This window comes from Nerophis lumbriciformis, linkage group LG14, assembly GCF_033978685.3.
Source record: "Nerophis lumbriciformis linkage group LG14, RoL_Nlum_v2.1, whole genome shotgun sequence".
NCBI classification, from domain to species: domain Eukaryota; kingdom Metazoa; phylum Chordata; class Actinopteri; order Syngnathiformes; family Syngnathidae; genus Nerophis; species Nerophis lumbriciformis.
In genome coordinates this window covers 39301192-39314578 of record NC_084561.2, presented here as the reverse complement: position 1 = coordinate 39314578, position 13387 = coordinate 39301192, and the positions used below count along the sequence as shown (strand labels likewise).

The 13387-nt window shown below is 35.9% G+C and overlaps 1 protein-coding gene across 2 annotated transcripts in view; it reads right to left on the bottom strand.

The window, feature by feature from the left end:
* Positions 1–11127, bottom strand: part of LOC133616373 (complement factor H-like) — a 92509-nt gene extending 81382 nt beyond the window's left edge. For both annotated transcript variants that reach the window (XM_072914708.1, XM_072914709.1), the window contains exons 1-5: positions 10946–11127; positions 4789–4869; positions 4514–4696; positions 290–395; positions 54–130 (exon numbers count right to left, since the gene is read on the bottom strand). In XM_072914708.1, the coding sequence (XP_072770809.1) occupies positions 54–130; positions 290–395; positions 4514–4696; positions 4789–4858 (436 nt within the window). In that variant the 5' untranslated portion in view covers positions 4859–4869; positions 10946–11127. The remainder of the gene's footprint in view (positions 1–53; positions 131–289; positions 396–4513; positions 4697–4788; positions 4870–10945) is intronic.
* Between the last annotated feature and the right edge of the window lie 2260 nt (positions 11128–13387).

Below are 13387 nucleotides of genomic sequence, written 5' to 3'. Positions count from 1 at the left end.
AAATGAGACAACAGCAACCACATAACTAAAATCCACTATATTGTGGCATTTACCTTCACAGACTGGAAGAATACCACTCCATCCTTCCAACATGCAACGTCGGTAGTTGATGCGGCTGACCATTTGGTAACTGGAACACGAATAACGCAGAAAATGCCTGAGTTTCACCTATGGGACTAGAATGCTGTGTGTGTTCTATACACTGTCTTGTGGGTTGAATAAAAAAGACCCCTTAAATATTTAAATTCAATGAACTGAAATATTGATGATGCTTTTTTTTTTTTTTTACCCTTTGTGGCAGGTGTACTTGACTTGTGAGCCAAAGACGAAATCATTGCCTTGCTCCAGATGAAAATCCGCAAACTGGGCCTCACCGGGGTGACCACATGGCCGTGCTTAAAGAGAGAGAGCAGGTGAGACGTAATGGAACTCATCATAAAAGTTAAAGTTAAAGTTAAAGTACCAATGATTGTCACACACACACTAGGTGTGGCGAAATGATTCTCTGCATTTAACCCATCACCCTTGATCACCCCCTGGGAGGTGAGGGGAGCAGTGGGCAGCAGCGGTGGCCACGCCCGGGAATCATTTTTGGTGATTTAACCCCCAATTCCAACCCTTGATACTGAGTGCCAAGCAGGGAGGTAATGGGTCCCATTTTTATAGTCTTTGGTATGACTCGGCCGGGGTTTGAACCCACAACCTACCGATCTCAGGGCGGACACTCTAACCACTAGGCCACTGAGTAGGTGGCCTAGTGGCCTATCATACAACTAGAAGAGGTAATTCCGGAAGGAATTACGTGTGAATGCTCCAACGCTGAAGTTGAAGTGAAATGATGAATTGGTTGGTGTTAGAATTGTTTAAATCGGGCAATAAATGTTGAAGTAGTAAATGGTATTAGGGAATTTCGGGAAAACCGGGAATTTTTTTTGCACTTGGAAAAAAGGGTAGTTTGAATTTCCAGAATGGTGGAATGTGTCAAAGGTGCAATGGTTTGAATTAATTTCGATGGGAATTTCCAAAACATTTGGGAAAAGCGGGAATTTTTTTGAAAAGGGTACAAAACTTTGAATGGTCCAAATGAGTTGAAATGGTTGGAGTTGACATTTTCCAAATCGGTCGAGAAATGTTGAAGTAGTCACATGTTGATTTAGAAATTGTATCACAGAATTCCTGGAATTTCGGGAAAACCGTGATTTTTTTTAAACTTGGGAAAAAGGGTATTTTGAATTTCCAGAAGGGTGGAATGTGTCAAAGGTGAAATGGTTTGGAATGGGTTGGAGAATGTGGGAATTGTGGTACAAAACTTGGAATGGTCTGAATGAGTTGAAATGGTTGGTGTTGAAATGTTCCAAATCGGTCGAGAAATGTTGAAGTACATGTTGAATTGAAAAATTGTATCACGGAATTTCGGGAAAACCGGGAAAAAAGTTTTCACTTGGAAAAAGGGTAGTTTGAATTTTCAGAATGGTGGAATGTGTCAAAGGTGGAATGGTTTGAATGGGTTGAAGAATTTGGGAATTGTGGAAGTTTGAAGGATGTCCCAATAATATTGATGGGAATTTACAAAACATTTGGGAACTGGGAAAAGCGGGAATTTTTTTGAACTTGGGAAAAAGGGTATTTTGAATTTCCAGACGGGTAGAATGTGTCAAAGGTGGAATGGGTTGAAGAATGTGGGAATTGTGGTACAAAACTTGGAATGGTCTGAATGAGTTGAAATGGTTGGTGTTGAAATGTTCCAAATCGGTCGATAAATGTTGAAGTACATGTTGATTTGAGAAATTGTATCACAGAATTTCGGGAAAACCGGGAAAAAATATTTCACTTGGAAAAAGGGTAGTTTGAATTTCCAGAATGGTGGAATGTGTCAAAGGTGGAATGGTTTGAATGGGTTGAAGAATGTGGGAATTGTGGAAGTTTGAAGGATGTCCCATTAATTTCGATGGGAATTTCCAAAACATTTGGGAACTGGGAAAAGCGGGAATTTTTTTGAAAATGTTAAAAAACTTTGAATGGTCGGAATGAGTTAAAATGGTTGGTGTTGACATTTTCCAAATCGGTCGAGAAATGTTGAAGTAGTCACATGTTGATTTAGAAATTGTATCACGGAATTCCTGGAATTTCAGGAAAACCGGGAATTTTTTTGAACTTGGGAAAAAGGGTATTTTGAATTTCCAGAAGGGTGGAATGTGTCAAATGTGGAATGATTTGGAATGGGTTGAAGAATGTGGGAATTGTGGTACAAAACTTGGAATGGTCTGAATGAGTTGAAATGGTTGGTGTTGAAATGTTCCAAATCGGTCGATAAATGTTGAAGTACATGTTGATTTGAGAAATTGTATCACAGAATTTCGGGAAAACCGGGAAAAAATATTTCACTTGGAAAAAGGGTAGTTTGAATTTCCAGAATGGTGGAATGTGTCAAAGGTGGAATGGTTTGAATGGGTTGAAGAATGTGGGAATTGTGGAAGTTTGAAGGATGTCCCATTAATTTCGATGGGAATTTCCAAAACATTTGGGAACTGGGAAAAGCGGGAATTTTTTTGAAAATGTTAAAAAACTTTGAATGGTCGGAATGAGTTAAAATGGTTGGTGTTGAAATTTTCCAAATCGGTCGAGAAATGTTGAAGTAGGAACATGTCGAATTGAGAAATTTTGTGATGGAATTCCTAGAATTTCAAGAAAACCGGGAATTTCTTTGAACTTGGAAGCAAGAGTAGTTTGAATTTCCAGAATGGTGGAATGTGTCCAAAGTGGAATGGTTTAAATGGGTTGAAGAATGTGGGAATTGTGGAAGTTTGAAAGATGTCCCATTAATTTCGATGGGAATTTCCAAAACATTTGGGAATTTCGGGAAAAGTGGGATTTTTTTGGAAAATGGTACAAAACTTTGAATGGTCTGAATGAGTTGAAATGGTTGGTGTTGAAATTTTCCAAATCGGTCGAGAAATGTTGAAAGTAGTAACATATTGAATTGAGAAATTGTATCACGGACTTCCTGGAATTTTGGGAAAACTGGGAATTTTTTGAACTTGGAAAAAAAGTTAGTTTGAATTTCCAGAATGGTGCAATGTGTCAAAGGTGGAATGGTTTAAATGGGTTGAAGAATGTGGGAATTGTGGAAGTTTGAAGGATGTCCCATTCATTTCGATGGGAATTTCCAAAACATTTGGGAATTTCGGGAAAAGTGGGGAATTTTTTGAAAATGGTACAAAACTTTGAATGGTCTGAATGAGTTGAAATGGTTGGTGTTGAAATTTTCCAAATCGGTCGAGAAATGTTGAAAGTAGTAACATGTCGAATTGAGAAATTGTATCACGGACTTCCTGGAATTTCGGGAAAACTGGGAATTTTTTTTAACTTGGAAAAAAAGGTAGTTTGAATTTCCAGAATGGTGCAATGTGTCAAAGGTGGAATGGTTTAAATGGGTTGAAGAATGTGGGAATTGTGGAAGTTTGAAAAATGTCCCATTAATTTCGATGGGAATTTCCAAAACATTTGAACATTTCGGGAAAAGCGGGAATTTTTTTGAAAATGGTACAAAACTTTGAATGGTCTGAATGAGTTGAAATGGTTGGTGTTGAAATTTTCCAAATCGGTCGAGAAATGTTGAAGTAGTAACATGTCGAATTGAGAAATTGTATCACGGACTTACTGAAATTTCGGGAAAACTGGGAATTTTTTGAACTTGGAAAAAAAGGTAGTTTGAATTTCCAGAATGGTGCAATGTGTCAAAGGTGGAATGGTTTAAATGGGTTGAAGAATGTGGGAATTGTGGAAGTTTGAAAAATGTCCCATTAATTTCGATGGGAATTTCCAAAACATTTGAAAATTTCAGGAAAAGCGGGAATTTTTTTGAAAATGGTACAAAACTTTGAATGGTCTGAATGAGTTGAAATGGTTGGTGTTGAAATTTTCCAAATCGGTCGAGAAATGTTGAAAGTAGTAACATGTCGAATTGAGAAATTGTATCGCGGACTTCCTGAAATTTCGGGAAAACCGGGAATTTCTTTGAACTTGGAAGCAAGAGTAGTTTGAATTTCCAGAATGGTGGAATGTGTCAAAGGTGGAATGGTTTAAATGGGTTGAAGAATGTGGGAATTGTGGAAGTTTGAAAAATGTCCCATTAATTTCAATAGGAATTTCCAAAACATTTTCATTTTTTATTTTTTGGCTTTTAATGTCTAACAAAAACTTTATGTTAAAATACTAAACAGATGTTTACCTTATCCCAATAAACATCTGTTCAGTATTTTAACATAAAAGTGTTGATTGTGAGGCATTAAAAGCCACAATATAAAAAATAAAAACGGGTCCCACAGACCTGAACACCACACAAGGGTTTTTAATGAAGAGAAAATACATACATCGTCATCTCACATAATGATAAATTGGAGGCATATTCCACACATAAATATTGTGTTCATGACATAACACAACATGCACTTTGTCTTTTTTCATGTTTGAAGGCAGAAAGACAATTAGAGCAATGTAGGTGCTGACTTACGCTGGCATTTAGTACCACGAGACTCCCATTGTCCATTATTGCAGATGAGTTTGAAGAATCCACTGTGGCCAACAGCACAGGTGACTCTCACCTGCTGCTGATTTTGGTAAGTGGCTTCCAAACTTGTTGTATCGAAATTAGAGTCAAACATGGGACCCTTGATAAAATCTTCACGAGTACATTCTGTGTGTGGGGGGGGGGGGGGAAGTCCAATAATTAGTCAAATTGAAATGGAATGCAATGCAAATAACACATTTTTTTTTTTTGGGTCTTACCTTGACATTTAATGAAGCTCAGCGTATGCATCCATAATAATAGAATACAGCTTTGAGTTATTGTGTTCATTTTCCGTTCCTCTGAAACAGCAAACACAACTTAAACAAAAAGTGTTTCTCAATGATTGACGCCAGGCCCGGGTACACACTCAAAAATGTTGGGTTAAAAATTAACCCAATTGAAACCCGACTGCTGGTTCAGAAAATGATCAATCCCTAATTTGAGTCATTTTAACTCAACATTTTGGGTTATTTTTTTCAAACCAACTTTTGCGTTGAATTATTTATCCCAAAAGTTGAGTTACTCTAACTCAATGTGGGTTCATTCATAACCCAACTTTTGGGTTTAATTTATTCAACACAAAAGTTGAGTTTTGCTAACTCAATGTTGGTTGATTCATAACCCAACTATTGGGTTGAATTTATTTAACACAAAAGTTGAGTTACGCCCATTACAATGTTGGGTTATTCCAAACCCAACTATTGGGTTGCACAATTTAGCACTCCTTAACCCAATAGTTCGTTAAAAATTATAAATTCTACTGCTGGTTTGTCCTACTCCTTCCCAACTGCTGGTTCAGAAAATGATGAACCCCTAATTTGAGTCATTTTAACTCAAAATTTTGGGTTATTTTTTTCAACCCAACTTTTGCGTTGACATATTTAACCCAAAAGTTGAGTTACGCTAACTCAATGTGGGTTCATTCATAACCCAACTTTTGGGTTTAATTTATTCAACACAAAAGTTGAGTTTTGCTAACTCAATGTTGGTTGATTCATAACCCAACTATTGGGTTGAATTGATTTAACACAAAAGCTGAGTTATGCCCACTACAATGTTGGGTTATTTCCAACCCAACTATTGGAACGCAAAATTTAGCGCTCCTTGACCCAATAGTTGGTTAAAAATTATAAATTTTACTGCTGGTTTGTCCTACTTCTTCCCAACTACTGGTTCAGAAAAGGATGAACCCCTAATTTCAGTCATTTTAACTCAACATTTTGGGTTATTTTTTTCGAACCAAGTTTTGCGTTGAATTATTTAACCCAAAAGTTGAGTTATGCTAACTCAATGTTGGTTGATTCATAACCCAACTATTGGGTTGAATTTATTTAACACAAAAGCTGAGTTACGCTAACGCAATGTCGGTTGAGTCATAACCCAACTATTGGGTTGAATTTATTTAACACAAAAGTTGAGTAATGCTAACTCAATGTTGGTTGATTTATAACCCAACAATTGGGTTGAATTTATTTAACACAAAAGCTGAGTTATGCCCACTACAATGTTGGGTTATTCCAAACCCAACTATTGGGTTGCACAATTTAGTGTTCCTTGACCCAATAGTTGGTTAAAAATTATAAATTTTACTGTTGGTTTGTCCTACTCCTTCCCAACTGCTGGTTCAGAAAAGGATGAACCCCTAATTTGAGTTATTTTGACTCAACATTTTTTTTATTTTTTTTTAACCCAACTTTTGCGTTGAATTATCTAACCCAAAAGGTGAGTTACACTGACTCAATGTGGGTTCATTAATAATCCAACTTTTGGGTTTAATTTATTTAACCCAAAAGTAGAGTTTTGCTAACTCAATGTTGGTCGATTCATAACCCATTTAATGGGTTGAATTTATTTAACACAAAAGCTGAGTTATGCTAACTCAATGTTGGTTGATTCATAACCCAACTATTGGGTTGAATTTATTTAACCCAAAATTTGAGTGACGCTAACTTGATGTTGGTTGATTCATAACCCAAGTATTGGGTTGAATTTATTCAACACAAAAGTTGAGTTATGCTAACTCAATGTTGGGTGATTCATAACCTAACTATTGGGTTGAATTTATTTAACCCAAAAGTTGAGTTACCCTAACTCAATGTTGGTTGATTCATAACCCAACTATTGGGTTGAATCTGTTTAACACAAAAGTTGAGTTTTGCTAACTCACTGTTGGTTGATTCATAACCCAACTATTGGGTTGAATTTATTCAACACAAAAGTTGAGTTACGCTAACTCAATGTTTGTTGATTCATAACCCAACTTTTGCGTTGAATTATTTATCCTAAAGGTCAGTTACGGTACGCTAAATCAATGTTGGTTCATTCATAACCCAACTTTTGGGTTTAATTTATTTAACACACAAGTTGAGTTTTGCTAACTCAATGTTGGTTGATTCATAACCCAACTATTGGGTTGAATTTATTTAACACAAAAGCTGAGTTATGCCCATTACAATGTTGGGTTATTCCAAACCCAACTAGTGGGTTGCACAATTTAGCGCTCCTCGACCCAATAATTGGTTAAACATTATACATTTTACTGCTGGTTTGTCCTACTTCTTCCCAACTGCTGGTTCAGAAAACGATAAACCCCTAATTTGAGTTATTTTAACTCAGCATTTTGGGTTATTTTTTTCAACCCAACTTTTGCGTTGAATTATTTAACACAAAAGTTGAGTTTTGCTAACTCAATGTTGGTTGATTCATAACACAAGTATTGGGTTTAATTTATTTGACACAAATGTTGAGTTACGCTAACTCAATGTTGGTTGATTCATAACCCAACTATTGGGTTGAATTTATTTAACCCAAAAGTTGAGTTACGCTAACTTGATGTTGGTTGATTCATAACCCAACTATTGGGTTTAATTTATTTAACACAAATGTTGAGTTACCCTAACTCAATGTTGGTTGATTCATAACCCAACTATTGGGTTGAATCTGTTTAACACAAAAGTTGAGTTTTGCTAACTCACTGTTGGTTGATTCATAACCCAACTATTGGGTTGAATTTATTCAACACAAAAGTTGAGTTACGCTAACTCAATGTTGGTTGATTCATAACCCAACTTTTGCGTTGAATTATTTAACCTAAAGGTCAGTTACGGTACGCTAAATCAATGTTGGTTCATTCATAACCCAACTTTTGGGTTTAATTTATTTAACACACAAGTTGAGTTTTGCTAGCTCAATGTTGGTTGATTCATAACCCAACTATTGGGTTGAATTTATTTAACACAAATGCTGAGTTACGCCCATTACAATGTTGGGTTATTCCAAACCCAAGTATTGGGTTGCGCAATTTAGCGTTCCTGGACCCAATAGTTGGTTAAAAATTATAAATTTGACTGCTGGTTTGTCCTACTCCTTCCCAACTGCTGGTTCAGAAAAGGATGAATCCCTAATTTGAGTCATTTTAACTCAACATTTTGGGTTATTTTTTTCAAACCGACTTTTGCGTTGAATTATTTAACCCAAAAGTTGAGTTACGCTAACTCAATGTGGGTTCATTCATAACCCAACTATTGGGTTTAATTTATTTAACACAAAAGTTTAGTTTTGCTAACTCAATGTTGGTTGATTCATAACCCAACAATTGGGTTGAATTTATTTAACACAAAAGCTGAGCTATACCCATTCCAATGTTGGGTTATTCCAAACCCAACTATTGGGTTGCGCAATTTAGTGTTCCTTGACCCAATAGTTGGTTAAAAATTATAAATTTTACTGTTGGTTTGTCCTACTCCTTCCCAACTGCTGGTTCAGAAAAGGATGAACCCCTAATTTGAGTTATTTTGACTCAACATTTTTTTTATTTTTTTTTAACCCAACTTTTGCGTTGAATTATCTAACCCAAAAGGTGAGTTACACTGACTCAATGTGGGTTCATTAATAATCCAACTTTTGGGTTTAATTTATTTAACCCAAAAGTAGAGTTTTGCTAACTCAATGTTGGTTGATTCATAACCCAACTATTGGGTTGAATTTATTCAACACAAAAGTTGAGTTACGCTAACTCAATGTTGGTTGATTCATAACCCAACTTTTGCGTTGAATTATTTAACCTAAAGGTCAGTTACGGTACGCTAAATCAATGTTGGTTCATTCATAACCCAACTTTTGGGTTTAATTTATTTAACACACAAGTTGAGTTTTGCTAGCTCAATGTTGGTTGATTCATAACCCAACTATTGGGTTGAATTTATTTAACACAAATGCTGAGTTACGCCCATTACAATGTTGGGTTATTCCAAACCCAAGTATTGGGTTGCGCAATTTAGCGTTCCTGGACCCAATAGTTGGTTAAAAATTATAAATTTGACTGCTGGTTTGTCCTACTCCTTCCCAACTGCTGGTTCAGAAAAGGATGAATCCCTAATTTGAGTCATTTTAACTCAACATTTTGGGTTATTTTTTTCAAACCGACTTTTGCGTTGAATTATTTAACCCAAAAGTTGAGTTACGCTAACTCAATGTGGGTTCATTCATAACCCAACTATTGGGTTTAATTTATTTAACACAAAAGTTTAGTTTTGCTAACTCAATGTTGGTTGATTCATAACCCAACAATTGGGTTGAATTTATTTAACACAAAAGCTGAGCTATACCCATTCCAATGTTGGGTTATTCCAAACCCAACTATTGGGTTGCGCAATTTAGTGTTCCTTGACCCAATAGTTGGTTAAAAATTATAAATTTTACTGTTGGTTTGTCCTACTCCTTCCCAACTGCTGGTTCAGAAAAGGATGAACCCCTAATTTGAGTTATTTTGACTCAACATTTTTTTTATTTTTTTTTAACCCAACTTTTGCGTTGAATTATCTAACCCAAAAGGTGAGTTACACTGACTCAATGTGGGTTCATTAATAATCCAACTTTTGGGTTTAATTTATTTAACCCAAAAGTAGAGTTTTGCTAACTCAATGTTGGTTGATTCATAACCCAACTATTGGGTTGAATTTATTTAACACAAAAGCTGAGTTACGCCCATTACAATGTTGGGTTATTCCAAACCCAACTATTGGGTTGTGCAATTTAGCGCTCCTTGACCCAATAGTTCATTAAAATTTATAAATTCTACTGCTGGTTTGTCCTACTCCTTCCCAACTACTGGTTCAGAAAAGGATGAACCCCTAATTTTAGTTATTTTAACTCAACATTTTGGGTTATTTTTTTCAACCCAACTTTTGCGTTTAATTATTTAACCCAAAAGTTGAGTTACGCTAACTCAATGTGGGTTCATTCATAACCCAACGATTGGGTTTAATTTATTTAACACAAAAGTTTTTAGTTTTGCTAACTTAATGTTGGTTAATTCATAACCCAACTATTGGGTTGAATTTATTTAACACAAAAGCTGAGTTATGCCCATTCCAATGTTGGGTTATTCCAAACCCAACTATTGGGTTGCACAATTTAGCGCTTTTTGACCCAATAGTTGGTTAAAAATTATAAATTTTACTGCTGGTTTGTCCTACTCCTTCCCAACTACTGGTTCAGAAAAGGATGAACCCCTAATTTGAGTTATTTTAACTAAACTTATTTTTTTTTTTTTTGCGTTGAATTATTTAACCCAAAAGGTGAGTTACGCTAACTCAATGTTGGTTGATTCATAACCTAACTTTTGGGTTTAATTTATTTAACACAAAAGTTGAGTTTTGCTAACTCAATGTTGGTTGATTCATAACTCAACTATTGGGTTGAATAATTAAACACAAAAGCTGAGTTATGCCCACAACAATGTTGGGTTATTCCAAACCCAACTATTGGGTCGTGCAATTTAGCGCTCCATGACCCAATAGTTGGTTAAAAATTATACATTTGACCGCTGGTTTGTCCTATTTCTTCCTAACTACTGATCAAAATTATTTTTATTCCATTAAAATATACTCAAAAGCAAGATATGAGTGATATTTTTGCCATGTATGGTCATAGTAGTTCTATACAGCATGCTCGTATATTTTGATGTCCATAAATAAATAAATGATAAATGGGTTATACTTGTATAGCACTTTTCTACCTTCAAGGTATACGATGTGTGATTGTAAATAATGTTAATGAGATTAACCCTTAATAAAATTCCCTTCAAGAAAAATGTACTTTTTTAATTAAAAAAAAGCCTTCTACCCAAAAATGCGTCACTCATTGAAAAACAACCCAAAAATGGTTCATAGTTCTGAAAACCCAGAAATTGAGTTAAAATAATACCCTTAGAACCCAAAAACTGGATTGCTCTTCATAAAAATAACCCACAAAATTTAACCCAACACTCATAAATTGGGTTATCAAAATAACTCAGCATTTTTTAGTGTGTAGCCTCAGACTCACAGAGCACAAGAGAGAATATGACCCATCCTACTCATACTTAGAGCTCACCTTTAATGGCGCGTGGAATCCACAACAAAGTCTCAATAATCCCCTGTTTAGTCTTTTCTTCTGTCCATCCGACGGAATTAGGCAAAATAGAACAACACCATTCAAGTAATCCTTACACGTCACAATATATAGAATAGATTCCTGTAAAGATTTGCTCACTTAGGACTGTTGGGTTTTTGTTTGTTTTACCTTCTTGGTAATCATTTGCAGGGATCAATATTACAAAACAAAATATGCCCACTCGCCATTCTTCTAATCAAAGTTCAGCAGTGGAGGAAATAAAACAAATAAAGGCAAATATACTAAGCTCACAAAAAAGTTTGTAGAATTTTCCAAAATAGTTGCTTATTGGGGGGGTTATTATTATACTATTGTTAAGTAAGTGGTAGCTTAATGTTGAAAAAAAGTAATATCAGGGTAACGCCAACTATTCAAGACTTGGTTGGTTAGGCAATGCAATGTTTGTCTATCTTTCTCAATGTGGTTTTGGGACAACTTGTTTTGACTTTTGCCCACAAACATTCCTTTGACTCATTATTCTTAGTGGGTCAGATAGTCAGTTCAGACTGATAGCTGATAAACAATTTATTTCCTGTGCTGAACTGAATTAAGGCTATAATTTCAGGATGGCAACAAAACCTGTATGTACCTTTCAGCATTAATGGCACCTTCACAGATGTGTAAGTTACCCATGCATTGGGCACTAATACACCCCCATACCATCACACATGCTGGCTCTTCAACTTTGCGCCTATAACAATCCGGATGGTTCTTTTTCTCTTTGGTCCAGAGGACACGACATACACAATTTGTAATTTGGACTCGTCAGACCACAGAACACTTTTCCACTTTGTATCAGTCCATCTTAGATGAGCTCGGACCCAGTGAAGCCGGCGGCGTTTCTGGGTGTTGTTGATAAATAGCTTTCGCTTTGCATAGTAGAGTTTTAACTTGCACTTACAGATGTAGCGACGAACTGTAGTTACTGACAGTGGTTTTCTGAAGTGTTCCTGAGCCCATGTGGTGATATTCTTTACACGCCGATGTCACTTTTTGATGCAGTACCGCCTGAGGGATCAAAGGTCCATAATATCATCGCTTACGTGCAGTGATTTCTCCAGATTCTCTGAACCTTTTGATGATATTATGGACCGTAGATGGTGAAATCTCTAAATTCCTTGCAATAGCTGGTTGAGAAATGTTGTTCTTAAACTGTTCGACAATTTGCTCACACATTTGTTGACAAAGTGGTGACCCTCGCCCCATCCTTGTTTGTGAATGACTGAGCATTTCACGGAAGTTGCTTTTATACCTAATCATGGCACCCACCTGTTCCCAATTAGCCTGTTCACGCATACTTGCCAACCTTGAGACCTCTGATTTCGGGGCGTGGGGTGGGCGTGGTCGGGGTGGGACGGGGGCGTGGTTGGGGGCGTGGCTAAAAGGGGAGGAGTATATTTACAGCTAGAATTCACCAAGTCAAGTATTTCATATATATATATATATTTATACATATATATATATATATATATATATATATATATATATATATATATATATATATATATATATATATATATATATATATGTATATATATATATATATATATATAAGAAATACTTGACGTTCAGTGAATTCTAGCTATATATATATATACATATACATATATATATATATATATATATATATATATATATATATTTATTTTATTATATATATATATATATATAAAAAATAAATACTTGAATTTCTGAATTTCAGTGTTCATTTATTTACACATATACACACACACATAACACTCATCTACTCATTGTTGAGTTAAGGGTTGAATTGTCCATCCTTGTTCTATTCTCTGTCACTATTTTTCGAACCATGCTGAACACTCTCTCTGATGATTCATTGCTGTGTGGCACGCACAAAAGTGCTTTCATCAAATGCACTAGATGGCAGTATTGTCCTGTTTAAGAGTGTCACAACATTGCTGTTTACGGCAGACGAACTGCTTTACTGTATACAAAAAAGTGACTGCTGTTGTTGTGTGTTGTTGCCACGCTGGGAGGACGTTAATGAAACTGCCTAACAATAAACCCACATAAGAAACCAAGAACTCTCCCTCCATCGTTCTATAGTTAGAACGTGATTGGGCAGGTATGCTTTTTTATATTGTGGAGGACCTGAGTCCGCCTGAATTTCGGGAGATTTTCGGGAGAAAATGTGTCCCGGGAGGTTTTTGGGAGAGGCGCTGAATTTCGGGAGTCTCCTGGAAAATCCGGGAGGGTTGGCAAGTATGCCTGTGGGATGTTCCAAATAAGTGTTTGATGAGCATTCCTCAACTTTCTCAGTCTTTTTTGCCACTTGTGCCAGCTTTTTTGAAACATGTTGCAGGCATCAAATTCCGAATGAGCTAATATTGGCACAAAATAACAAAGTTCTCCAGTTTG